This window comes from Accipiter gentilis, chromosome 5 (assembly GCF_929443795.1).
Source record: "Accipiter gentilis chromosome 5, bAccGen1.1, whole genome shotgun sequence".
Taxonomy (NCBI): domain Eukaryota; kingdom Metazoa; phylum Chordata; class Aves; order Accipitriformes; family Accipitridae; genus Astur; species Astur gentilis.
In genome coordinates, this window is record NC_064884.1 from 13,022,272 (window position 1) to 13,050,238 (window position 27,967).

Genomic DNA, 27,967 nt, shown 5'->3' on the forward strand with positions numbered 1-27,967 from the left:
CATTTCAACTTATTTCCACTGTCTCTCATCCTTCCACCATGCACTGTGATGAACAGCCTGGCTCCCTGTTCTCAATAATCTCTCTGTTGGTACAAGGGGGAGATTCAGTTAAGTCCTTCCAAAAGCCCTCTCTTCTCCAAGCTGAAGAAGTCCAGGTTCCTCAGCCTCTCCTCCTAGGGCATGTGCTGCAGGCCCCTGACTGTCTTGGTCACCTGCTGAATTTCCAGTTTAGTCTTTTTTGCAAACTGGATTGGGGATTTGGAAAAAAACTGAAAAATACTGGGTCACTGTTTGGTACAATTCAAGTCTTTGGTCTACTACAGAGTTCCTGGATGCCTTCAGGAAAGCTGCTATTTCTCCTTCTAAACATAAATTAGATAATAGCACTGCCCTTCCTTGTAGAACAGATGAACTAGAAAACCCCTAAACTAGCAGCAGGTTTAAATAACTATCTACAGCAGATGATACAGAAATTTTCACTCAGAGCCCAGTTTTTGTACTACTTCTCTGATTAATACGGCCCTTGAAGCTAGCTTCAAGCACAGCTTCTTTGTAAGGATGAACTGCTGACGCTCTTCAGAGTCAGTATTTTTTCTTCTAGATTCCCCTACATCTTGTTGCCTGTGTGGTTTCAACAGCCAGGCCCTGCTGATTTAGCTCCGCAAGTGGGATTTCCCCCCTTTAAGGGAAAGCAATACAGCAAGTAACAAGATGTAACAATACAATCCTAAAAAACGTCTTCCATTTATTGGTCAGATGGAGTAGGCAGAATTCCTGGGTCAGACTGTCTCTGCCCAATGGTGGCAGACTCTTCACCAGAAAGAATAAAAGGCCTTACATAGGCTTCTGATAGAAGTTACTTATTCTCCCTCTGATCACACCAACTGTCCTACTTTTATCAGTTTCTCTCCAACTGTTTATTCTTCCATGTCCCCTTTTCTATCAATGATCGTGTGCCTGCTCAGGGTCTGCAACAAGTGGCAAGGTCCCTTTTCTTTCCTCCCCTCCTGAGATGGACAGCATAAAACCATCCTGCATGTATTGTGTCTTTCATTCAGATCAGAGGACATGAAAACTGCAGTGTGATCATTTCTCTTTTGGATGTGGAGTCTCATCTTCACAATGCAACTTATCTGAACTGTTTCACCCATGGAGAGCTTGAGGATCATCTTTTATGCTACTTTTAATGCATGACAATCAAATTCCTAGATCTTAAGGGAGATATTTACAAAGAACATTCCTAAAATTAAATCCTTTAGACAGTCTGGAAAACGAGTGACCTAAAGAAAAGCACCAAGCTTTTAGTCTTCCTAAGAAGAGAAATGTTAAATGAATAAAGGAGACAACTTTATTTTCAGACAATTCAAAACTAAAGATAATTTTGATGAAGGAAAACCAGACATTAAACACTGACTGAATACCCAGATAAGTTCTTCATTGTACCTACTGCTGTGAAATTTTGATTGTCAGAAAAGAAATACAACAAGGATGAGATCCTACCTGTTTGTTCTTCGCTGGTTTGAAACAGTCTGGACAAGCTGTGGCTCTAAATACAGAAATGAAAATTAGCTGCTACTCTTACAGAAAAAGACATAAACGGACAGAAAGACATATAAACATAGCATGTACATGGTCTTTGGATCTCACATGTCCAGTATCTCACACGCCCAATATCTCACTTCCACAGCTTAGCACAGAGCAGATTTTAAAATTAAGTTTATCCTGAACCACAAATGGCAGAAGGTGTGCATTGCTTGAGCTAAAGAGAAATTATGGACAAAGGTGTGTAAGCCTCTTTTGCTCTGATTAACACAAATGTGTCTCAGCTTCGAGATGGGATGGAAAAGCACACACGAAGTTTAGCTTTCAGTCCTTTCTAATCCTTCTCAATAAAGGTCATGATTAATGTTTAAGTTCTGTGCAAGATTTGCTGACATCTTGAAATCTATATTTGCTGTTCTAAGACAATGCACACTACAAACTAGAGATTCAAATCGCTGCTTCTGGATAGGAAAAATTTACTACAGAAAAAGTAACCCCAGGTGTTCAATACCATTTGTGCTTTGCCTCTTCAAAAGGAAACTATTGGTCGTTTCATGAAAGTGAAAGCCAAGTCAGTGAAACACTTTTTCTGAGTACTGTAGAGGAAGTTGCTGTTCCTATTAGTGGATTTCTATGTATGCAGTTAGAAATGATTTCTAGCCTACAACACAATTTATCATTTGCTGGTGCTTTTCAAGACCTCTTTAACTACTTTAGACTATAAGGAAGCAGGTCTGACCTCTTGCTGTTTCTATACAGGCAACTTGCCTGGCCAGTTTGTGACACAAAGCATCACAAATTCCCTCTTCCAGATCTCAGTATCACCTTACCTTTAAATATAAATCTGCATATATAAATTAACAAAAGCCAATTCAATCTTCCACGTCAAACCAAGGGTCATTTTAGCACACCTACCTACACATAATTGTGTAAGAACAAGCTTGAGAGATGAAAAATTGCAGATGCCACACTTGGAAATCCCACCCGAAAGCATACTTGGAGGACTTCTCCAGGTTGAGACAAGGTCCTACCTGGCTTCCATAAAAAACATGACTGTCATTACTAAAGCTGGGCCAATTGCCAAATTTACCGTATTTACACCAAAACCAAAGCATTGCCTCAGAATATGCCCAAAGCTAGCCATTCACATATGCAGAATGCCTTGACACCTGAGAAACTACTATGTAATTAAACTAGGTAATATGCTGTCAGAAAAGTGTCTAAAACCTTAATTGCTATTTAATTATGCTACAAAGAGAAGGCAAAAAAAGGGATATTGTCAGGTCACATGGAATAAACCTGAGTAGTTGGAATGTGGAATGGAACTTTTTTATGGCTTTCACTTCTACAACTATTCCACTTGGAGCACTGACATTGGCACCATAACATGCTCAACATCAAAGTTTTTGAAATGACACAAAAAAGACGGAAGGTTGAGCTTAAAATAAGAGCTGAGAGGTTTCAGAGGAGGGAAGAGCACTGCAGAAGACAAGAACTGATCAAGTAAAATTAAATAAATAAGAACAAAAGGGTGCAGGATCCAGAAACCCGTGCGTTTTTACAGGATTGCAGGTACCATTATTTAGAATTGTAGTTTGGCCCTACTACTTTCTCCCCCTTTTGCCCAGTCTTGAAGAAGCTGGAAAGGAAAGATGTTCAGCAAACACTGGTAGTCAATTCTTACTAATACCTGGTCTGTCACCAAGCATGTGTTCCCTCATCCCCCACCCCAAGACAAATGAAAGATGCAGTTGTTGAAAACCAAGAAGGTGGCAGATTCGGCATTCAAACAAAGATCACAAATAGCAAGAAGAGGTAAAATCAGGGAAATATATAAAGACTGCAAAGGAAATCTCTAGTCTCAAGAGATGAATTCACCATGCAACAGCAAAGTCTATGCCAAGCCTCTTTCTATGCTAAGATTTAACTTGCAGTAGGAGCACAAGTGATGAAACTGAGTGAAACTGAAGTTTTCCAGGAACCATCAGCAAACAGGAAGAATGAACCTAATTATCCAGAATATACTACAGCTAGATTTTGAGAAATCAGATTAAATGGCAGCTAAATTCACAGAAATATTTTGCTTCTTTATGTATAGCAGATGCCCTACTGGGCCAGGCCAAAAACTATGTGTAGTGGCTGGGGAACTTCTGTTTGGTTTAAACAACCAGCAAAGTTGGATTAACACACTTAAAAGTCTTCCCTCCCATCCATGTCTCCTATAAAAGCAGGAAAACCGAGGCATGACCTCAGAAGATTCCACCACCTGCAACTATATGGTTTGAATTTATTTTTAAAATGATACAGCTATATTGAAGAGGGTAATGACTTTGAAAAGGGCTGAAATTGAACAACTTATCTGAATGTTCTCCATCCAGTTCAAATAAAAATTCTGGACGATTTTGTTTATTGGCTTTAAAGCACAGAATTAACCAGAGATGGTGTAACTTTAAGCTCTGCAACTCTATCTGAATATAAGTTTAGATGCAGGCCCCATTCTAGTTTATAAACACTGCATATTCTAATCTGTAGCAAATCCAAACCAACAATGTTGTGCAATATTTAGATAAAGATCTTTTGTTATTTATATAGAAACTTACAGGAAATGGCACTCCTCGTCTGTTTCTGGGTGAGCAAAGACCACGCTAACTTCAAACAAACTCTAATTAAAAAAAAAAGGAAGAGGAAGGTAATAGTTTTTTAAACAAACAGGGAGGATATTCTCAAGCATCCTTATTGTAGTATTAGGAAAACAGTAAAGAAGTAGACAAAAGAGAAAGTAACCCAGTTATTCTACAACATCATCTAAAGACATTAAAACATGTGCCATAATAGCATTTGAATTTCTGAAGTAACCAAAGATTATCTGAGTGCACTTCAAAAACATGAGTGACCTACACATCATAGATACCGGCCCCATTTTGCACAGGGGGAACTGAGTCAGAGACAGCGTATGCTCAAAGCCTATTACGGTCACTAAACTTCACAAACCTTCTGGGAGAGCAGCGCACAGCGTGGAATAAAGATAAAAACCCTGTAGTAGTCACCACTGTAAAATTTTGTCAGGGGCTTCGTTTGCAATGACTGGATGGCCTTGGGGCAAAGAAAGGCAACATGTCCTAGTGGATTGACAGCTAGACCAGAAACTCTAGTGTAATCTCAGTTCTACCCCCAATTCCCTCTTTGGCCTTGGGCAAACAACACTCATTACTTCTGTTATTCAGATACCAGAACACCTCAAGAGGGCTATTGAAAAGATTGGCTAATATTCAAGTGCCTTGTAGATAAAAAGCACTAGACAAGTAACTTTTATGGTACAATGATGTCTGGAGTGGCTCAGTGCCTAAGTGTTGTAGAGCTTTTGCTAACTTGGTATCTAAGAAGTTTGTTTCTTCTTGGATCATCTTCAGGGTAACTGAGTGTTTCTTTCTTCACTAAGACAAAAGGCATGCTTTTGATTAGCACTCCTGGGAAAAGACAATCTGTAATTATTATGGAAGCTGACAAATCAACATAAAGACTAAGTGAGTCTAGTCCTGGTGTCAGTCCTACGGCTGATGACAAGTAAAAACTGCAGACTGCCTTGTCCTCAGCAGGAATTTTTGCCATGCTTACAGAAATTTTACATTCAAGATGATGGTGTTTCTGAATTTGTCTGGCAACATCTGAATGTCATGTTCAGTCAATGTAATTCAGAAACATTTTAAGAATGTTAGTCAGAATCTGGAAGTTGAAAACAGGGTTTGAAAAAACATGTCTATTGCCTACTTACAGGTATTGCAGGTTCAAACATGCCTACCTCTAGCATTCATTAAAGTGAACAAGGACCAGTCTTTCCTCTTTCCATATATTTCAGAAATATATTTTATCCATAGAATTTAACATGCTAACAACCTGAACAATTCATCTCACACAGCAGTAACAGTGTTGACAGTAACAGGAGAGCAAAGAAGGAATGTGTGTGTGAGCATTCCTTACCCTCTGGAAAACAGAGATCCTGGAAAATGAGAAAACCAAAAAAGTCTTAATGATAAAAGGAGGATGGCAGCCAAGAGCAAGAGATTTAGCAAAAGACTACAATGGTTTCAGGAGATGCAGTGATCTATGTGTACAAAAATGAAGATTGGACCCCTCAGTATTGAGACTTGCGAGATCTCCAGCTAAAAGAGCTTCCCCCCTTGCTTCCCCCTTCAGCGAATATAAGAGCAGTGCAACTTGTTTATCTCTTAATGAGGGGAAAAAAAGGTGGGGGTTTTTTTCCCCTCATACATATAAGTGTATAAATATATGTATACACACACACAAATACATATAAAAAAAGGAAAAAAAAACCAGAGAAAAAAAGCTTTTTCTTATTTACACGACACCTTTCCATCCGCAGGAACGCCCAATTCCTCTGACAACTGGGGATGAATAATCCACTTATAAGCTTCTTTCAGCTGAACAATGTCATCCTTTGCCAAGGAAAGGCCCAGATTTCTGAATCACAAAGAAATAATAACTTGTACAGGGGTCTGTCAAAGACAGATACATGACATATAATATTTCAAGACAAGCTTAAGTAACTAGTGCCAGGTAAACAAGCAATGCATGAATAAAAAAGGACAAAAGTACTAAGCATACAGACCATAGCATGAAAGAATGAAAGGCTGTTCCAAGACCTCCTATAACAGCACTGAATCTTTGTATTGAATTAACAAACAAAGTGTTGAGGAAACATTAAGGCCAGACCAGGATTCCAATTAAGATGCTTCCCAATAAACACATAAGAGTTTGGCAGGGAGTAACTAAAGGTATTTGAGCTACAATCAGCTCAAGCACAGGTAGGACTATGTTGCCTCCTCCCTCCCTGCCTCTGGCCTTGCATTCCTGCCAGCACTTGCATGCTGACACTACACAGCATGGGAAGTAATACCAGTCCATTGATCCCATTTAAAGCAAACCCTAATCCACTAAAAAATAAGTTTTGTTTTTCAGCCACCTCAGTGAGGTGATCAGGTCTCCCAGTGGTTGCATAAGCACTTACGTTAACACAAGAAAGACAGAAGGTAACGCAGATAGAGGCCAGATCCTTCTGATAGTAGATCAACATATAGTTCAGCTTAAGTAAACTGAGTATCTGGATCCTGCAGGGCAGCACCTGTGCTACTTGCTAAGGAGCCTCCTGTACAGCTTCCACCCTAAGCAATATCTTGTTTTGCCCTGTTTCTATTTGCCAGTGGGTTTTTTTCACTAACATTTAAATATAGATTCTTTTTTTGCCTGTGTAAAAGAACATGCACTGAGGAAACTCATGCCATAGCTTCATGGTAGATCAAAAGTTGCAAAAGTCTTTCCAGAGCCTACCTGGAGAAGAGCTGAGAGAGATGCACAAAAATTCTTTGTTTAAAAAAAAAAAAGAATCAAGCATTTAAATTGATTTCAGAACACTGAGGTACAAAAAAGAAGAGTCAAAACTAACTTGCAGACACTGCACTAGTATCTTTCTCACTACACTACTGACTCTTCACCATCTTCACCATTATCCGACTAACAATTTTCAGTTACTATTAATTAATGTAAGCTAGACCTGATATGGTGGCAAAATGCAGAGGTCTGTATTTCATTATGTCTGCCGTGTACAAGAAGATTTCTGGCTCACAGATGGCATCATGGCACCTCTCAGGACCATTAAGTTAACTCAAAGCTGTACAGTTGAACAGACAGCCTCCAAGTTGAAACACCACGTGCTAGCTATAATCACACCATGAGGCAAAAGAGATAAGAAACCCCAAAAAAGGTCAAACCAGGTCAAAAATACCCAACCCAAACCCCCACAAAAAACAGCTGCCATCTTATCCTCTGTAAGCATCAAGAAAAGTGGACAACTGGACAAGACTATAAAATCAACTTCTGGCCTGTTCAACATTTAGAGACAAATGGTGTCTACATAAAAGAGTTCTTGTCAGACAGACAGCAAGAGCTATGGACAATAAAAAATAATAATAATAATAATAAAAAAAAATGACAGCACATCCCAATTCTGAATTTCCTTATGCTTAGTTTTAAAGGTACAAAGTAAGTTAAAATCTTGGCCAAGGACATAGGAAATGAGCCTACATATTCCACAACTGTTAGCAGTATATGAAAGCAACTGTCTTGACTTCAAAAATACAGCCTTAATTGCTTGGTTACAATTTTTTCTTAACATCTCAGCAGGTCCACTGCATTAAGTGGTTTCTCATTTCTGCTATGCTGGAAAAAAGTTATAGTAAAAGTATCTCTCCTTTCTCTAAACCTGGAGAACTCTCTAATAGAGGTGGTATGAGGGTTGCCAAAAGAAATTACTCACCCCATTTCCTGTTTTACCAGCAGCCAAGCAGCACGCTATAGGTCACCAGCCATGCCCAGGAAGAAGAGAGAAAAAGAAAAAAAAAAGGCAAGTGAAATTAAGGCTCAAAACTCCCAACAATCTGAGACACTGTTAGCAGAAGGAAAAATGTTTTAAAAACTCAGGACAAAAAGGAAGCATTAGGATTTTAATTTAGCTTTTGCTTTAGAAGCAGAAAGATAGAATTGGTGTTTGTTTTTATTTGTAAGACATCACTTTGCAATTCACCTCAAATCCTATCTGGCTTTAAAAAAAGATTGGACTGCATTAAACACACTTTGAAACTGGCTATTAATGCTATAACTGGAAAAAGACTCTGACAGCCTAAGTCAAGTGCAACTAGCAGTTATTTACAGAGAAATAATAAAAAAAAGTGTCTAAATGCATGGTATATGAAAACTGATTCAACACATAAATTAAAAAAAAAAATCAAATTCAGTTACCATCCATTATAAAAAACATGACATAAAAGACATACTTGGTGTTATGGTAATCGCGAACCTTTTCCCTGAGGACTGCCCCCTTATTTAAAGCACACCACTTACTTTAGGAGACATGGACTGAATGTGAGAAAGCTGAGGACCAGAAGGAATAATTCTAGAAATCAGAGGGAGCTTTTAGTACCAACGCTCGAGTTCACTAACAGTTATCACACAGCATACATGGGAATGGCTGGAAGATGTGATCTGAGAACCATGGGCAGATTCAACCTTGAATTCTCCTTTTTCATTTCCCAATTGTCCCTCTGTTGCTCTGTGCAGATTCTCTGTGAATACCACCTTCTGCAGCTCCTGATACACTTCTGTCCATATGTGACCACAGGATAATTCAGGGACCTCAGGAGGTCTCTATCCAACCTTGTCCTTATAGCAGGATCTGCTATGAAATCAGACAAGGTTGCTCAGGGCTCTATCCAATTGAGTTCTTGACATGTCCAGTAATGGAGACTGCACCACCTCTTTGGACAACCTTCTCTAATGCTTGATTGTCCTCAATCTGTGCATTGTAAATACTTCCTTAAACTCTACTCCTCTCCTCTAGCAGCCTTATATATGTAAAGAAACATAATGTAGCAGGCCCCTTAGATGTGACACTACCCAGGAAAGACCTATCACTTAGGTGTCCCAGCCAACAAATGGAAATCAGCAGTAGAAGAATTAACAATGCTTATAACAAAGGTCAAAAGCAGAATTAAAATTACCAGTGGTATGAAAGGACAATAGAAAAATACAAAAGTAAGCACAAAGGAGCAACATCCATCAGATCAGTGCAACACAAACGGACTTGAACAAATTTTAAAACTATCATGAAATTGAAGACTTCCAAACAACATTGCTTGTGCCTAAAGCTTCCAAAAGCATCTCTTTCCCAAACTCTGCTCTAGGGAGCCAAATATTTTAGAGGTGCACCTCTTTGCAGTCTCACTCACTTTTCTTTGTATTGACATATTGATTCTACAAAATGATCTATTACTTCAGTGTAGTAATTGTTCAGCACTTTAGTCTTTAAATTTTGCCTCTGCGTGGGGCAAGAGTGACTGCCATTCTCTACACCACAATGAAGACATACCTTACTAAAATGAAGTGCATTGCCGTTAACCAGAATTTTAACTGTGACCCCAAATGGCCTTTCTATTAGGTCTTTAATTAAGTGGAAAAAAAAGTGATGTTGGACACAGTTATTCAGACGACCATACAATGTTTCCATTTCAACCGAATGCCTATCAGTGCAAAAGCAATTAATAAGAACACGCCCCCCCCCCCCCCCCAATTCCTACAACAAAGCAACAACAATAACATTTTCAGTTCTTCCTCTACTAACAACAACAAAACACATTAAGACTGGCAGGATACCACTTAACTGGTATCCTTAATAGAACCTGTAATGTCAATACACAGTCTGGACACCTAGTCTCACCATCCCCACTGAAGATGAATTGCAAAAAATCAAGTTGTTTGGCTTGAAGCAACTACAATGAAAATATCGGAATTAGTCGTTTTCAATCTGTGGACCACAGACTACTAGTAAATTGTCAGAGAAAGGTGACTCCATACGCTTGTCATACAACCATATACACATATACGGTGTCCAAAAGAGTTGGTATCTCAAAATCAGTGAACTCCACTGGTTCAAATTCTTCACAATTTTAAATCCCTTCCCTGTCTTTCACTCTTCATATATGGTGGTTTAGGAATAACCTCCCCCCCCCAAACCCTGTTGAAAGAATTACTGTCTATTGTCAAGGAAATAATTCTAATGAAGAGGTTTGAAAACATGTATCAAATTTAAAAGGAGCAGAGCCAAGATCACATCATCTTTTCATTGATATCAAAAGGAACCACATCATAGATCTCTTTTACATGCTAATAGAGGAACTCAATCAAAAAAAAGTCTATTATCCTTCCTTTGGTACATCTAAAAGAATGAGGGAATCCTAAAAACAATGCTAGAAATATTGAAGGGAGAGGACACAAACTTTGTTAGATACATGATATACAAAACTGCATGCTACTGAACAAAATAAATATAGTATTGATGGAATACTGTTTACTCAAATTCACTGTGATTCATTACCCTGCATAAGTAGACAGTATAAGACTGCTTCACAAAACACCATGAAGTATATTGTAATCTTGTTTGCATAATAACCCAGATAAAAGCATAAAGAAAAAGTTTCCAATTGAAATTCCTTGAATATAATTCTGAACTAGAGAATATGACAACCATAGAACTGGGTCTAGAAATCTGCATTTGACAAATGCCAATTTAAAAAATTTCACATGACTTGATTTAAAGCACATGTAGGTTTGGTACTCAGTCAGGTGGCTAATCTCACTCCTTTCCCCTGTTTTATAGGGGTACGATTACAAAATAGAGAAAACTGCATGTGAGTAGCTATGCTAAAATGAGACCCCGGGTCAAATTTCATCTCCTCTCTCCTGACTTCAAAACTGAAAGAGAATTAAAGAAATTACTTTTCCCCTTCAATTAAGAGGAAGCAATAGAGTAGGGTACCGTGAGCACAGAAGCCAAAAGATCCCAAATTCCAAATCACATTCAACGACCAAGCCAGCCAAACTCCTCTACTCCTATGCCTTCATTCCCCTGCTCCACTCTCTCCCAGCTGTATGTGAAGCAGGGGATCAGATCCCTCTACTTCATAATTACTTTATGTTTGTGAAGTGGTTTGAAAATGCAAAATGCTCATTACAGAGCTCAAGCCTGCAGGGCAATGCTTAACAGCAAATATATTTCTGAAACACACTGGCTCAGGCACTATATTGATTACAAGCTGCAGGATACTATTCTAATGCTATCTGAGGGATCACAGTGGCAACAGTTGAAATACCATGTGCAATCCCAGCCACACCATCAGAAAAGGGCTTCAAGATGGGGAATTCCATGATGAGGTATACACAGTCCTACAGGGAGTAATGACTACAGATGCTATTTGCATCAATGTCCTTGTAGGAGGTACCAGGATGATGGATCACAACTGAGACTACAGACATAGCTAACAGTCACCCTTTTGAAGGGCATGACTCACTTCATATTCTAATATAGTTGTCTGACATAAACTTGGGACTCTTGTATTTATGATTTATTTTAATCAAATATCCTACTTGTGCAAAGAGGTGATAGCTTCTTTGCATTACAGATACAAATACTATGCAAATGTAAATTTTATGTCTCACTCTTCTTCAGCTCCTATCATACATTTTAGAGTTGGCAGGATGACAACTGTCATAATTAAATTAGTTGAAGGTAATATTAAAAGGCAGTTTCTGGTTTTTTGTTAAAAGGAAGTCAGAAAATCTGTGTGTCATACAAAAGGTCAATGGGAGGGAGGCTGTCTTTGGGGTGTCCTTTTATGATAAAATTACATATGTTCTCGTATGTGCAGTTCAAAGGATTAAAAGCAGAATTTAACAAAAGACCTCTTTTCAACACAAAGCATTTTGAGATATTTGAGATATTCTGACTTTATATTACTTTCGGGTTTTCTGTAACTGTAAAACTGAAACTGTTTTTTACCAATTTTCTGAAGTGATAAAGGGATAGGTGGTAAATAAACCCCCATGATTTTAAAGAGGTTCTTTCTCCACCATCACCCATTTTCACCACTTCAGTTAGAGCATAGCTACACAAACAGCTGGTTTAGCATTTGGCAAGACTGAAGGGATGGAATAGAAGGGACAGCAGGAACTTCCTAATGGAGACCTGCTCCCAGATGAACTGAAACTGTTTCCAAGGAGAACAAATCTGGTTTTGGAGCTTCCTACTCACTCATCTCACTCCACCTATTCATTTCTGGACCCACACCACAACTTGTATTCCCTTGGTTGTACCAAGCACTTTAGCATTGTTTGTTTGCTTGAACATAGCGACAAGATACCTTGAATGAAGCAGATGGACGGGTTAAAAATTACATCTCGTCCTTTTTATCACACTAATAATTTATTGCACTTAGAAGACAAAGCTGTTATAAAGTAATAAATCTGGGTTGCTAGCAACTGCATTTGCCAGTTTTCCCAGTCCACACAGTCTCAGTGTATCATCAACATTTCAATCAGCAAGAGGAACTCTCTAAAGCAAACTATTATTTTTTGCTTCCAGTTACAGCCAAGGCTGCCTCAAAAGCAGACACACTTGCCCTGCTTGTTCAGATTAGTGCAAGAATGTCACTGAGCTAGAACTGCAATGCAACAACACCCTCTACCGAGGCATTCTGGCAAAGACCCACAAGGAGGATGAGGAAGAACGAGCAGCATCAAATTCTTCTTTCCTCGCCTCCATCGTTATACAGCTATGCTATGGGGGGGGGGGGGGGGGGGGGGGCGGAGAAGTTTATTTTTAAGCTAGATAAACTATAGCTGTCAAGCTAAAGATGCATAATGGAAATGTATTAAGAACTTGGTTAAGAACCTGGTAACTTGGGAATTGCAGGTGGGACTCTAGATGAAAGATTCTGTGCATCACTGTTTTTTGATCATTGAGGCTATAATGAATAGAGTAAAGGAGGTCTCAGTAATGACTAGCAAAGGTAGACTGAAAATGGAAAATACTGGATCAATAGTACCCTAAAAATAAAAAAGTTCTTCTTTTTTTTAAACACCTAAGCTTACACCGGGCATAAAGTTGGAGTAAGTCTGACCTACATTTGGAGTTTTACAGAGCATCATGGGCACACAAGCATGCATCCATATACTCACCTAGCCTGAAAGTGTTTTTTTGACATATCTCATGTTCTGGATGACCATAAAATCAAATGGGAATAAGGGCAGTTCATGCAGCCAGAAAGCACAAAGCAATTTGTTCTGCTATTATTTTACCAGATACAGTGGCAGCTGAGGCAAACATACCAACTATGCTCAATTTCAGATGGGAAGTAGAGAATCTTATGTTCAAGAAGTCTTAGAAGTAGAATATGTTAGCACAATGCAGCTAGTACACTGGCATTTGCCTGAGATGCCAGAACTAACAGGACAAAATCAACACTAAAAGTGTAGTAGATTATTTAACAATCAAACTGTGTGGGATGAGAATAGACCTAACCACAGGTTTATATATTAATCCAAGACCACCTCCACTTCTTTCTGCCATGTTCACTGAAGCTTCTACTACATCTTACCACAGCAGGCAGCTATCGTAAAGATTTACATGTTGCCCTTCAGAATAGTATTTTTCCATCGCTTTATATCAGAAAGCAGGGGAACGCCGTAAAACATCTCACAAGTAAGCAAAAATTGTTGCTTTACTGATCAAGTTATACTACACTTAGTATTCTCCCTCAATTAAAAAAAAAAATTACCAGCGTTATACACTCCTCCATATTATCATTATCCTCTGTAATTAAATGTCTGAAATGTAAACAATTTAAGTTTGATTAAAATTGCCATCAAAATCGGTAGTTTTACAACTGCTATAAACCGTAGTTTTACAAATCTAGACTTTCAACAATGCCCAAGACAGGTGACTATTAAAATGCGTATTTTCACATCATTTAAAATTCTGAACAGTTAAAGAGTTCATCTTCCAATTCCTTCATTTGTATTCTGCACTACCAATTATCATTTATTTCAGGGAAGGTACCAGCTGTGCAGTTCTTTCTCTGAGAAGATCCACAAAGCAGAGCTGGCATCTGTACCAAAGGGAACAATACACTGAGGGTTTAAAGAAACTCCTTTTAGATTTTCAGATGTAAAGTAACTCCTGGGCTAACTGAAAACTGAAGTGACTCAGACACTTTATTAATTAAAATAATACTCACCAAAAAGGGAGAGCAGACTTCACTTCTAGCATGTGTTTGGGTTTTTTTAAAACAATAGCAATTAAAAATCAAAACACCACCAGCTTGTACATTCCACAGTTACTTTCTTTAATATGCCTTTAAGTTATGAAGAAATACCTGTAAACACTTACCTCCCTAACAGACAGCTGTGGGGGTAGCGACATAGAAAATACAAAACTAGTGAACTGGTAGTCAGTGGAATTAACCTTTTGGCACACCTGTAAGAGAAAGATTTTTTAATGTTAAACCACAGCAATGGAACTGTGTTGATAATCTTTTGCCATATTCTTTATTGTAGCATAATCACTGTAAATCCATGTTAATACACATTCAGATAGATGCCAAACATACAAACCAGAGTAATCCCTAACATCTTATTGAAGTACAAGCTTTTTTGTTCTGTTAAAAAATGTTACAAGTAGACTGTACACTTATTGCTATGAAACAACCAAACTCATTGTTTTAAGGCTAAGACCAACTGCATATCTTAGTGCAATGAATTACACCACAGTGACCAAAGGCTAGAACAGCTGACTCAGAATGTCTTTCTTCCTGGCAGTGATACAATTCTATGACAATAAAAATGTTTAAGATCCCTGGATAAGACAGGAACAAACAGGTATCCACAGTATTAATTCATACTCACTCTTCATTGTAAAAAATCATGTTTATCACTGGAAATAAAGTAAAAACCCAAACACACATCAAACATTTTAAAGTAGCCTAGTGAGAGCTGATGGCCAGATGTCCCTACTGGAAATAAGCATAAACACACACGGAGAAGTCATCCAAAAGGGGACTGATTTTAGTGAGCGTTAAAGACAAATTTTGAGCTTTCAAGGTGAAATCGACATCTCAGATAAGGAAATTTCCTTATAAAATAATCAGGTTTTGTGGTGCCTTAACAAATGCTGTCAGATTTGCCATTGCTACTCAAGAGAGTAACTCCAAAACAAGTCTTACAAGTGGATTCAGTAAAAGTATATATACTCTGCCAATGGAAATAAAAAAAAACCCCGCCATGCACTGCAACAACAGAAACTATATACTACGCTTTCTGTTTAGTCCCATTTTTAGATATATTCATACTATTAAACCAATTTTTTTCCTATTAAAACTCTATTAAAGATCTCAAACGCAAGTGGGATTTTTCTAGCCAGTATTTCAGTTTGTCACATAAGCAATTTTATTCCTCAGAGATGATGTTTGCAACAGTCATTATGCCCATATTCTCTCCTAACTCATATCTTCTCCATTATCTACAATCTGTTGTATCACCAAAACATTTTCTTCCTCTGTGGCTTTCTAAATAGTAGTACATTGTAAAGACAGACTCATGCTATATTAGGAACATGTAGTTAAGCTGAAGAGCACAGCAGTTGATGTCTCCTCATTTTCCCTTCACACAAAAAAAGTGAAGAGAGGTCACCATTTAGAGTGAGGTTTTCCTTGTAATCTAAGCAGCTGAACCTCAGGTTATCTCCTAAATTCATGTAATCATGCATCTGTTAAGTTCTTTTCTTAGGAAAATGTGCTCCTGCAGTCATTCCATTGCACCTGCATTGCTATTTTTTTAAAAAGCTACACTATGACAAGGCCTGGTTAAAATACAGTCACACCGACAAGTTTTCTTTCCTAGCTGCACAGGAGGTACACAAACACTGTCCGTGAGCAGTTCGAAGCTGAATGGCGCCACCTACATTTCAAACATTCAAAATAGGTAAACGTTTCCAGTTGTTCCCCAGTGTCTTTCTCTCAATTGTTTAACTGCATGGTGTTTTTAATTGCCAGCTCTATACTGTAGGTCCCAACACACACAAGCTCCAGAAAAAGTACACAGAAAGACTAAGAACAGGTATTTATTTACCTTTTTAACAAAGTCAACCTCGCAGAACTCCTGAAGAACTCCCAAACACACGTTGCAAACCTTCACAGCCAAGTTCTCCACTGCAGTATCTTCATTGTTAACCGAAGGAATCTGCTGGAGTCCTCCATTATGGTTCACGTCATCAGGCCCTTCTTCTGTGTGTTCAAGTCTGATTCTCTTACAAGGTGGATCAACTACGTCAAAACAAACTGTATCTTCTTTTTCTTGATTTTTTTTCAAAAATTCTTTTAAATCCTTCATCAAATCCTAACACAAGCAGAGGAATTATACTGTTGTTGTTTTTTTCCTCTTTGCTTCAATGACGTGACAAGCACTTATAAACACAATTCTAGAAGGTAGTACTAACCATTCCAGTTTAGCCTTAGTGTACATAATTAATAACTTGGAATTTATACCAAAAGACATCTACACAATTAAAAAGCTCCAAGCTGTATTTCTCTCAAAACATTATCCAGGGAAATTGAATTTTGCTGAACAGACTTGTTTATCATCCAAGAAGAGTGAAAACATTTTACAGATCTGACTTGCAGAAATGCATTTATCTTTGGCCCTATCACTATTCAATGAAAACAGATGTTTATTGCCTTTTTGTTTGTCATTATGTTAGCATTTAATCCCTCCAACTCCATTAGCCCAGATGACTAGGAAGAGAGTTGGCTAGTATAGTATGAGAAGAAAATGAAAGCAGATACAGGTGCAGGTGAAATTAAATATACAGAGGAAGAACTTCATATAAAGAGCAAAGCCTACAAAAATTAAAGGATGTGCTGGTAATGAGAGAGAAGAATTACCTGCATGTCTCTGAATTTTAGGAAGGATGAGAGAGAGAGGCAAGACATAGTTCCAAAAGAAAAATTTATTAAAAGGTCTTCAGTAACAAAGACAGCAGTTACTGTGTTATTGCAACTTAGAGGAAAACTACGTAGAGATGCAGAAGAATAAAAAATGGCATACAGAATGAACACTTCTCAAATGATGGAATATGGAAAAGGATAAAGAAGAAAGATGTTAAAAATGAATTCTGGAGAGTCTAAACTTAAATGAAGGTGAAAAAAATCAAAGCAGACACCAGAAGATGCAAGCATAAAGACAAGGGATGAGACCAGGTAAACAGAGATGTTTATTTGGCCTACACAATGAGAGAGGTCTCAAAGAACAAATATGGAGGAGGAGCAAATAGCCAAAACCAAGTTGAGGAGTATCAAACAGAAGAACAAAGGCAAGAATGATTGTGCACAGCTAGGAAAATTTGAGGAACACTCAATTTCAGCACTAAGGTCAGCTAAAAAGGACGCCTAATAACACTGTGTTTGACTGATTGAAAAAGGAAGATTTATCTTTAACTGGTGCTCCGCAATTCTTCAGTTACGTCCCCCTACCAATTCTACTGAAAGAAGAAGGAAGTATGAGGCAAAAAAGTTTGGAGCATAGATGGTTCCTCCTCTGCATCAGCTGCACTGCCCACAGCCCCTTTACTACTTATTACATTAAAGGAAAAACAACAGAGGGAATAGTCATAGCTGCTGTGCTTCAAAAGTGATAGAGCCATGCTGTGGAGAAGCTAACATGCCCTGTTTTCCGGTGTTTTCAGGGAATACATAGCAACTTTCACAGTCAAACTTAACATTTAACCCACAACAATTGTTATTGTACGATTCTTGTAATTTCTCAAAATTGCAGTGTAGCAGCAGTAATTTTTCATAACTCATTTTGCAAAGTGTTTTTGTCCTGGTTTCAGCTGGGATAGAGTTAATTTTCTTCCTAGCAGCTGGTACAGTGCTATGTTTTGGGTTCAGTATGAGAAGAATGTTGATAACACACTGACGTTTTCAGTTGTTGCTCAGCAGTGTTTAGACTAAGTCAAGGATTTTTCAGCTTCTCATGCCCAGCCAGCAAGAAGGCTGGAGGGGCACAAGAAGTGTGGAGGGGACACAGCTAGGGCAGCCGATCCAAACAAGCCAAAGGGATATTCCATACCATGTGATGTCATGCTCAGTATATAAACTGGGGGGAGCTGGCCGGGGGACACTGTGGCTTGGGGATTGGCTGGGTATCGGTCAGCGGGTGGTGAGCAATTGTATTATGCATCACTTGCTTTGTATATTCTATTATTATTATTATCATTTTCCCTTCCTTTCTGTCCTACTAAACTGCCTTTATCTCAACCCACGAGTTTTACTTTTTTTTTTTTTTCCCCTCAATTCTCTCCCCCATCCCACTGTGGGATGGGGAATGAGCGAGGAGCTGTGTGGTGCTTAGTTGCTGGCTGGGGTTAAAACATTACAGTTTTCCTCTCAGGCAAAGAGCCCAAGAATGCAGCAACCTTCTCCTCCAGGGCAGTGCAAAGAACACTGCATTCATATGTTCACACATTCTAATTAGGAATACAAAGAACAAACCTTGTACGGATGCCTATAAAGTGTCTGTGATCCCACACAGCAGAACCTCAAAATACACCGTGGGCAAGTACCAGTGTTCAGTAACAGCTGAACAATTGGTCTGTCCTTTTCTGTTAGTGAAGACATGCTGGATAATTCTAAAATTTAAAAAAGAAAAGAAAAAAAGCTTAGAATAAACACAATTCAGCAATGAAAGGACTCACTTAACTGCACCATATTTAGAATCACTGGGTTTTTTTTTTTTTGTCTTCTAGAAAAAGTTGAGGATACATGTTTGTCTTAAATCAAAGGCACAACAGAACTGGAAGACAAGCCCAAAAAGACCACTGACTCAGGGAAAAGCTTCTGTACTTCCTAGAAAAAACTGAAGCCGAGAGTTCTGACAAAGGTATGCTGAGCTTCTGCCCAGCTTTATCTTCAATAAAGTGTATTACGTGACACGTTATTCTTTACTGAATGGAGAAGGAGGGTGGAGCTAAGACATATTAAACCAAATGTAAAATGGAAATTCCTTCTAAAATTGCAGCAACTAAAGAAACAACGTGTTAGAATCACAGGGGAAAAAAAGCTCCAAACAACAGATGCCATTCCCTTTTGTCATAAAAAGCCCTAAAGGCAAAGGAAGCCTTTTTTCTCCACCAGCCCCTTCAATTTTTTAAGATTTCTTACTTCCCATCCCAAATATAGGACTCCCATTTTTGTGAGAGATCTCAAAATGCTTTTTTTCCTAAAAGATTATGGCTAATTTGGTTTCCCATCATTCTCTCTGCCCAGAACTTTAGAAAAGACTAATTTCTTTGGCTGAAATTTAATAACAGGATACACTCAGCATTTTTTAGAAAAATATGGCAAAAGAGAGACTACCAGTGAGGTGCTCACCCTTACTGGCTGCCTAGAAAAGTTTAGGTGGCACATAAGAATAACCACAGTTGTTCAGATCAAAGGTTCAGTCAGTCTACTGTCACCCAAAGCGGGGATAAACAGATGCCCCAGGAAAACGTATGTGTGTGCAGGGCCTCTGTACCTCTGCCAAGTGCTCTCTGCCCCGTTATTTCTGATTTGGGGGGTTCCTTTGACCTCCGGCAGTTTGCCTGTTGGTAAACCTTAACAGATCTTTCCTCCAATCCTTCTCCAGCGTCTCTTTGAAATTCCTTCGCCTCTACATCCTTTAGCAAGGAACTCCACAATACCTACTGACAGACAGACCACCTGATCCTGTTTTGGGCTTAGCTCCTGCAGGGCAGCATTTGATGTCCCCCGACTTTTTATCTTGCGAGAAGCGGTGTAGAGGCAGGATACACTGGCGTTCTCCACGCCAGCCACGATCTGTGCACCGCTCCCCACGGAGCCGCTTCCCCCGCCGACACGCGGGAAGTAAGGCACACGCCACGCCGCAGCCCCCGCCCGCCCGCCCGCGACGGCGACGAGGCCAGCCCTGACCGGCGCCACGGTCAAGCTCAAGCACCCCCACTCCCGGCCCGACACCTCAGGTCTCGGGGAGAGGAGGGAGCCCCGTAACCCACCCCCACACGCCAGCGCGCGCCCCCCGGCCGTTAGAGCCGTTACAGCTCCCCTCCCCCGACCCCTGAGGCGCCTCGCGCGGGCTGAGCGGGGCGGGGGAACGGGGCCCGCTGAGCAACGGGGCCGCCCTCCCCCAGGAGGCCGGAGGCGCCGCAGATGAGCTCCGGGCTGGCTCGCTCGCTCGCTCCCGCCCGCCCCCCGCCCCGCTCCGCCCTGCTCCCCGGGGAGAAGCGATCACCTCGCTGCGCCCCTCGGTCCACGCGGGGCCTCGCCCTCCCCCCTTCCCGGGCGGCCAGCGGAGCAGGCACAGGCTTGCGCAGCGGCGAGGCAGAGCGCATCGATGGGCCAGCGCGGCGGGAAGCCCTGGCCGAACGGCGGCTGGTGAATAGCTCGGCGCTCCAGTATCATGTCTGCCGGGGCGGGCGGGCGGGCAGGCGGAGGAACGCGGCGGGCCGGGCCGGGCCGGGCCGCGCTGGGCCGGGGGCAGAGCGGGGCCCGCAGCGAAGCGGAGATGGCGTCGCAGCCGCCGCCTCCCAAGCCCTGGGAGAACCGGCGGCTGGCGGGCACCGTGGCGCCGGCCTTCCAGTGAGTGCGTGCGTGCGTGCGTGCGTGCCCGCGCCGACCCCGACCGCGACCCCGGGTTTCTCCTGCCTGTGGCGGGCTTGGGCGTTCGCCCCCTCAGGGCGGCTGCCCCTCTCCCGCCTTGGCCTTCTCCCCTGAGGCGAGCTCAAAGGTCGGGCCCAGCCGGGCAGTGCCTCCGCGAGCTAGCGGCTGAGCAGAGCTTGAGGGGGTTTGTCGGTTTGGGTGGCCCAGGGGGTGGGGCTCCCTGCTGGGGTGGTTTGGGGTCGTTTGCCCTGCTTTGTGGAGGGGTTGTGTGCCGGGCGGGGGGGCCGGCCGGCGGGCGCGGGAGCGAGCGAGGGGTCGGTCTCTGGTGGGTTCCCCCTTCTCGGTGGGGAGAGGGAGTGAGAGGCTCTGAAGGGTGCTGGTCTCAAACCCTACTTGTGTCTGTAGAAAGCTGCGCGTTCAACGCGGTGAAGGTAAAGCTGTACGTGTTGCCACGAGTGGGCAGGCTGCGGGTGTCCGTTCCTGGGGGTTATACAGCTCTGTAACTGTGCGCGCCCCTGTAGGCATAGAGAAGCTGTGGGTCGTCCCCAGGAACTGGAAAAGATGCATGTGTACGTCTGTCTCAAGTGTGTTAAGCCGGGAGTCTGAGCTTTTCCAGAAAATCCAACCTGCTCAGGGAGAAGGATGTTGTACAGCATGTGTTTGTAAACGCCTTCCTTTTTATCAGAAATCAAGGAGAGCTTAGTGGTTGAACATCAGTCTTGTTTTTTATTTGGTGCTAGCGACTGCAGTTAGAGGGAGCTGGAACTGGGCAAAAGGTTAGCCCAAGACTAAACAGAAACTTCGCTGCTTTCACTGCAAGCTGAAGCTTGCCGAGCAAGGAATTTGATGTTAATTTTTCTTGGTGGGGTTATCTAGCTCATTTTAAATTGCTTCAAGCAGCTTTAAAGTGAGGTGGCTTAAGTTGACTATTGGGGAGGGGACTGTAGTGTGACTTAGTAAGTTACAGTACCTCTGTTTTTCTGTGATAACAACTGATTTTTGCTTCTGGTTTTAACTGCTAAGAGAGTTAAAGTCTATGATGGAAAAACCAAACAGTGTAAAGATATAAATATTATTCCTTGCTGTGGAAGCCTCTAAGGTTTGCTGAGAGGAAGTTGTACCCTACCTTCTACAGAAAAAGTACAGCGAGCATGCTTCACACAGAAAGCATTGTAGAAAGAAGCAGCTCTGTAGCAATTCAAACTTGACTTTTTGTCTGGGTTTTTCTTCTGTGATTTTAATGGACTAAATAAGTGGCAAGTCATGTGATGAGGCAGTACACATGGAAATGACCAAAATGTTTTACTTTTAGGATGATAATATGTGATTAGCTTTTTAATGAAACAGCAAAAGTTGGACAGCTGCTTGACGGAATTCAAACACTAGCATAGTACTTGCGGAGCCTTATTACAAAGGGGGCATAGATAAAATTACTTAAACTTATGGTCAGGCTACATAAAGGTAATGAGATAGTTTGGGTAGAGGGGGAAATTGGGGGACCTAAAGCCCTTGCATATGTTATTGTATAATTACTTGGATTCTCAATTAGGTCACTCCACCCTTTTCTCTAGGGGTGGGTTCAGAAGAGCTCTCAAACTTCCTTCTTGCTGTATCATTGGCTCATTGTATTGAAGACCTGAGAACAAGTATTGGAAATAAAGCTTTTAGGTTGAAAAGTTCATAAATATTCTTGGTAGTGCATATGAGAGGCTTTTGTGTGCAGAAAAATGACCTTGGTGTTATAGCATCAGGTTTGGATCTAGATGTAGCATTTCATGCTTTCTTAGTCAATAAAATACATGTACATAGGGAAAAACTTTCAGCCTATTTCAGATATGCTGCGGTTCCACATTTACATTGAATATCTCATCATGATTTATTTTTTTTTCCCCCAAAAGACCTGTATTTCCTAACTAGAATTTTTACCTCCCACAAATGTTGTGCAATGTACCGAGTGTTTGGCTACACACTGTTGTGTTTAGATAGTTAGCCAAGAAATGAAAATATATAAACTTATTTTGAGTACTGATCTTTCTTGTCTGAATTTGTTTAGGTCTGCTGATTTGGTTGACAGCCTGCTGACCAGGCCTGGACAGCCCATAGTTGCACGAATACCTCCACCTATTTTGCCAAGACCATCACAGCAAACGGGAAGCAGTAGTCTGAGCACTTTCAGGCCAGCATATAGTAGTTCTTTTTCTCCAGGCTATGGTTCATATGGAACATCTTTTTATGGAAACTATAGTCCTTACAGTTATGGATATGGTGGCTTGGGTTATAACCGCTTTCGTGCAGATGATATTCCTCCCAGCAGGTTTGTTCAGCAGGCTGAAGAGAGCAGCAGAGGTGCATTTCAGTCCATTGAAAGTATTGTGCATGCCTTTGCCTCAGTCAGCATGATGATGGATGCTACCTTTTCAGCCGTGTACAACAGTTTCAGAGCTGTGTTGGATGTAGCCAATCACTTCTCCCGCCTCAAAGTACACTTCACAAAGGTGTTTTCAGCTTTTGCCTTAGTGAGAACTATAAGGTATCTCTACCAACGTCTACAACGATTGCTGGGTCTGCGGAAGAGCTCCGAGAATGAGGATTTGTGGGCTGAAAGTGAGGGGACAGTGGCTCGCACTGGCCTTGAAGACAAGGTGGCTAACTCCGCAAAATCCTGGCCCATTTTCTTGTTCTTTGCTGTTATAATGGGAGGTCCCTATCTGATTTGGAAACTGCTTTCTACGTACAGTGATGAAGAAGCAGGTAAGATGATCTGTAGCACGAGAGAAGTGCAGCATATGCTATTCCTTTTGTTATCACGTGTATAGCAATTAATCTTATACTAAAGTAATAGAAGTTAATAGATACTGGGGTACAATACTGAATTTTAGACACATGACATAAGTAACAGTTTAAGTAGCCTGTTGTTGAGCTATGATGCAGTTTCATGGTTCTTTTCTATTAGATGTGGCAGCTGGGCAAGGGGAAAGGTATTGGTTGGATTGACTCAACAACTTATGCTTTGTTTGTTACTCCTGTCAGTTCTCTATTGGAGAAGTTTTAGCAAGGAAGTTAACGTGTTTTCTTCATTTTTCTTTAAAAAAACCCGCCAAACTTTATAATTCAAAGCAGATAAACTTCTAATGTCTTTTTGGAAACAGTATCTAGTAAATGGGCAAGTGGAGAAGAAGATCATGTAGTTGGAAGAGCAGAATATGATTTCAGTGCTCTCTCAGAAGAAGAACTTTCTTTCCGTGCTGGTGACATGCTAAAGTTAGCACCCAAAGGTAAACTTTAGTTTTGTATTTTATTTTCTAATTGCATGTGAAGTAAGTCATGTTGTTAGAGTCTGAAAATGAAAACAAACAAAGAAACCACCTTATTTAACCAAACTCCTCATCCGCACTGTTGGGTTTTTTTCCCCCCATAAGTTATTACTTGCATTGTAATAAAACTTATTGAGTAGTTTTGTTCAATTTCCCTAAGATATGACACAGCCTAAACTTACTCAAGGAGTGCTTTGTGGTTACCCTTGTGGTTACCTTTTCCTCACAACTGAAAATACGTAGGCATTTGCAGTACGGTGGTGTCATCGATTTCAGAACAATCTGCACTTCACAGTACTCTTCAGCTCACCTCACCAATGCAGATCCTAGTCATTTCTCTTGTGAAGTAGTTTGTATTTGGCTTTCATCACAGAGTTATCATCTCTGCGTGATTAGCTGTTGTGTCATCTACCTTCTGGTGTATTTGTGCCTCAACTGCAATATATTTCAAATTGTTTTGTAACTTGATGCGTTTGCCTTTTCTTCTTCAGAACAACAACCCAAAATCCGTGGTTGGCTTTTGGCTAGTTATGATGGGCAAACCACAGGACTTGTGCCAGCTAATTACATCAAAATCCTGGGCAAAAGAAGAGGTAGGAAAAGAGCGGACCTGGAAAGGATTACACAGCAGCGGCCAGCCTGTACCAGCACATCTGTTAAAGGATCCACTGCTACTGTGACTTCAGAGGACCAGGAAGCTGCTTTTGATTCTGTTTTTGCTGGAAGTAATAAAGTTCCTGTTGCATCTGACTCCACTGTGGTTAGTGGAGAGAAACAGGAACTCTAATGCACTTTCATCAACAAAGCAACTGAACTGTGCTTTATTGATAAAACCTAGGATTTGTTGAAAATCTGTATTGTAGTGGAACACTGATGGGTCTGTACCAGTTATTGCTGCTACCGACTGGTGAAGGGATGGAGAAATGATTGCTCAAATTTGTAGTATTTATTTTTGACTCACCTAAGGCTGTACATTAGTGATTCTACCCAACCACCTGGCAGCAACTCTAATATCTTGAGACAAGGAGAACTGAGACATTTATAACAAAGCAAACAAACAAACAAAAATAATAAACGGGGACTGATGGCCCATTCTTCTTAAGGTGACAAACTGATGGTAAAATCTGGAGGTTAACATCCAGCCTTCATTGGAATGTTGGCTTGACAAGAGGCCTCTTCAATACATGTACAAAGGGAAGACAGATTTCAGTAAGATGTCCTCCAAAACTGGATGCTGAGGACCATAAAATAGTAATACTGCATTGTTTCCCCCTGAAAAGAGAGAGAATTGCAAGAGGTTTAGGTAACACAGCTGAATCATTAGAATTTCTAAGTTGCTTGCTTTTTGTAAGAAGTAGGGCTTCTGTCATAAAGACCTTAGCTCTTGTGAGAAAGGGAGGAGAAATACAGTTTACAAAGGAAGAGCAGTGAGGCTTCAGCAGTAGTTCTAACCGGTTCTCTTTTTGTTTAATAAAAGAACATTAGAATAAAGGGTGTCCTGCAGTCAGGCACTTTCCAGTGCACTTATTATTATTCCCTTCTGCGGTAAACTAACTTTGCATCACTCCTAGCCATTTTGTGTTGTAGCCTGTTAACTGCCTATCAATAGTCTATCAACTGCCATCTGCATCTCAACTTATTTCTGTTCTTTATTGGTTTTATATGAATGTCAAAATATCTATCCTGCCTTTTAGTGCAGTAGGAAAGCATTGGGTTAGGGGAAGCTTAGTCCAGTGGCAAAGAAAAAATAACATTTCTTGCTTAATTGTCTCAGCTAAGGTCTTGGAGTTAACTCTTTATGCTGCCTTTCAGGTGGTAAAATTTGCATCTGTCTATGAAATTAGAGGGCTCTGGTTTCTAAAAAGCCATAAAAACATTAAGACTGTTCAAAGTATTTAGTATTTTCTTCATGTTGGTGTTTGAGAATTCTGTATTGAAATGCTGTTTTTGTTTGGGTTTTTTTTAATGAAGCAAAGATAATTAAAACTTCTTTCCTTGTAGTACATATGTATAACATGTTGAGCTTCTGAAGGTTAGAGCAATGGATAAAATAACTAAAGCTTGTCTTAATCATTGAAATAGCTTTTCTTTTTTATTTTAAAGGTACTCAAAAGTATTACTAAAAGTAGGCCACGTGCCTTTGCTTAATTGATCCAGTGTTTTCAGTTTGACTGTTTCTACAGAAATCTTCAACACCCGTAATGTGTTAGCAGAGCTTTCGGTATTTATACTTCAGTTGCATTTGCTGGCCTTGAGATCTTAGAATTCTGTTCACCACAACAGAACTCTGACAAGAAAAATTGATGTGAACACAGTTTTATTGAGGTAGAGTGGCTGAAAAGGTGGATATTAAGCTGGAACCTTGGATTTTGAAGTAATCTCTGAGCAAGAATTTAAGTAGTTGCGCTCAGGTATTGGGAGATGGTGCGAAGAACCATTATTTTTATGAGATTGTAGTTAAAGGGCAAATGAGAAACTTGAAACTAGGTTTACTAAGTTTAAAACGGAACACGTTCCTGAGACATTTCCCTGTGTACCAGGGCATTGAAGAAAATCATCTATATTTGGAAATGTCATCTGTTATTAAAATAAAAATAGCAAAAAAATTCTGAAATACAAAATACAGAGAGGAAAAAGGCGGGGGGGGGGGGGGGGGGGATGATCAAGTGTACAGTTCTGTTTACAGTGTGTATTCCTGGAGGGAATTAATTTACTGTTGTGAGATCTAATTAATGGACTGTCAGCCTCTCTTGTGTCAGTGACAGATTTCAACCAGAAAAAGGGTCTTTTAAATAAATGAATAAATAAACCCCAAAGTTTTTGTAGAGTATCCATTCAAGTAGGTTTCTGTCTTCCTACTCAGAACAAGTTGGGAAGACAGTACCATGATGTTTGTTGGAATCTTTAGATCTTACTAATTTTTGGAAAGATGAGTTTAATTTCACTTTCAGGTCATACTGTTTTGAAAATAATTCTTTTAGTAGGAAGCTAGGTTATTAATAACTTAACTGACTTGTCATTATAGTAGTTTGATTTAGTCTACCAATCGCTGACTGTCATATCTGTATCTGCTAAATCTTGACAAGAATTTTGATCCTTTTAATCTCGTGATTAATGGGAAAAGAAGGCTCTGAGGAAATGAAGTTATTTAACTCACAATTAATTGTATGGATTGCAGAAGGGTATTAAAATTCATTGAAGTAAAATATATACTGTGCTTTAAGATTTTTTTTTTTTTTTTTTTTTTAAAGGCAAAAACTAGCATCAGGAAAAAATGTGAATCCTACAATTTCCTTGTCTATGTTTCTGCCTGTATGTCAGGCTACAGAAAAAAAACATCTAAGTGAATGCTGATTGAAAAAGGGAGGCTGGTTGACAGGCTCCTCAAGACTTGCATAACTTTAGAGAGGTGAGAAAGCTAAAAGGAGCAGGCGTGGCTACAACAGGAGTATGTAGAAGAGATCAGAAAAGAAATGCTGTTGAAATATTGCTAAACTTATGCATTAGGCAATTGACTCTTAAGTTCTGTATGTACTAAGTTACCTTTATGTTACTCTTTGGAATGACTTATATACCTGTAGCAGACTTACAAGTCTGTAACAGACTTATGACATTTGTTTATATAAGGCTTTAGTTCAATCTTATTGATATTGTTTAGTATACCAACCATTTTATGCTTGAATACTATCTGAACTAATGACAGATGCCGGTTTTGGCTGGTTCTCTGGGTGCTAGCAGTATGTGAACATGCACACATTGAAAGCTTTGTTCAGGTTTCTGAATAATAAATTTAAAATACTCTTGGTGTAGTAGAACTTAATAAAATTGTCTGCTTCTTTTGCACAGGTTCAAAACCTCTTTCTTCTGTGGAACTAGACTGCGTCTGAGCTAGCAAGATTGTTTTAGCTTATTTGGTGATCTTGGTGAAATTTGCTAGTGAGGTGATTACAAAGAAAATGCAGTTTCTTATAAACCCAGCCTGTTTGCAATGAAAATTTTCCAGAAGAGGTACAAACTCGGAAACCAAAACAGTGA

General features: G+C 40.2%; 2 protein-coding genes across 5 annotated transcripts in view; one reads left to right on the forward strand and one right to left on the reverse strand.

Moving 5' to 3' along the window:
* PUS10 (pseudouridine synthase 10) overlaps positions 1–20,406 on the reverse strand; it is a 34,338-nt gene extending 13,932 nt beyond the window's left edge. Inside the window, exons 1-8 of one of the 4 annotated variants that reach the window (XM_049801555.1) lie at positions 20,251–20,406; positions 18,492–18,628; positions 16,072–16,338; positions 14,336–14,422; positions 7,874–7,908; positions 5,910–6,021; positions 4,143–4,204; positions 1,501–1,546 (exon numbers count right to left, since the gene is read on the reverse strand). In XM_049801555.1, the coding sequence (XP_049657512.1) occupies positions 1,501–1,546; positions 4,143–4,204; positions 5,910–6,021; positions 7,874–7,908; positions 14,336–14,422; positions 16,072–16,338; positions 18,492–18,628; positions 20,251–20,350 (846 nt within the window). In that variant the 5' untranslated portion in view covers positions 20,351–20,406. Of the gene's footprint in view, positions 1–1,500; positions 1,547–4,142; positions 4,205–5,909; positions 6,022–7,873; positions 7,909–14,335; positions 14,423–16,071; positions 16,339–18,491; positions 18,629–19,515; positions 19,865–20,250 lie in introns of those variants that run through there. The other 3 variants (XM_049801557.1, XM_049801556.1, XM_049801558.1) reach the window with 3 other exon arrangements.
* Positions 20,407–20,488: 82 nt separating this feature from the next.
* Positions 20,489–27,778, forward strand: PEX13 (peroxisomal biogenesis factor 13). Its single transcript, XM_049801559.1, has 4 exons — positions 20,489–20,597; positions 22,672–23,369; positions 23,768–23,893; positions 24,424–27,778. The coding sequence occupies exons 1-4, from the start codon at positions 20,524–20,526 to the stop codon at positions 24,717–24,719; spliced, it is 1,194 nt and encodes a 397-aa protein (XP_049657516.1). The 5' UTR covers positions 20,489–20,523; the 3' UTR covers positions 24,720–27,778.
* The last annotated feature ends 189 nt before the right edge of the window (positions 27,779–27,967 follow it).

Bases quoted from the DNA above. Each gene is read 5' to 3' on its own strand.
- PEX13 (XM_049801559.1), top strand. From the start codon at position 20,524: ATGGCGTCGCAGCCGCCGCCTCCCAAGCCCTGGGAGAACCGGCGGCTG. The intron at 20,598-22,671 runs GTGAGTGCGTGC...GAATTTGTTTAG, and splicing joins ACCGTGGCGCCGGCCTTCCA to GTCTGCTGATTTGGTTGACA. The intron at 23,894-24,423 runs GTAAACTTTAGT...TTTCTTCTTCAG, and splicing joins GCTAAAGTTAGCACCCAAAG to AACAACAACCCAAAATCCGT.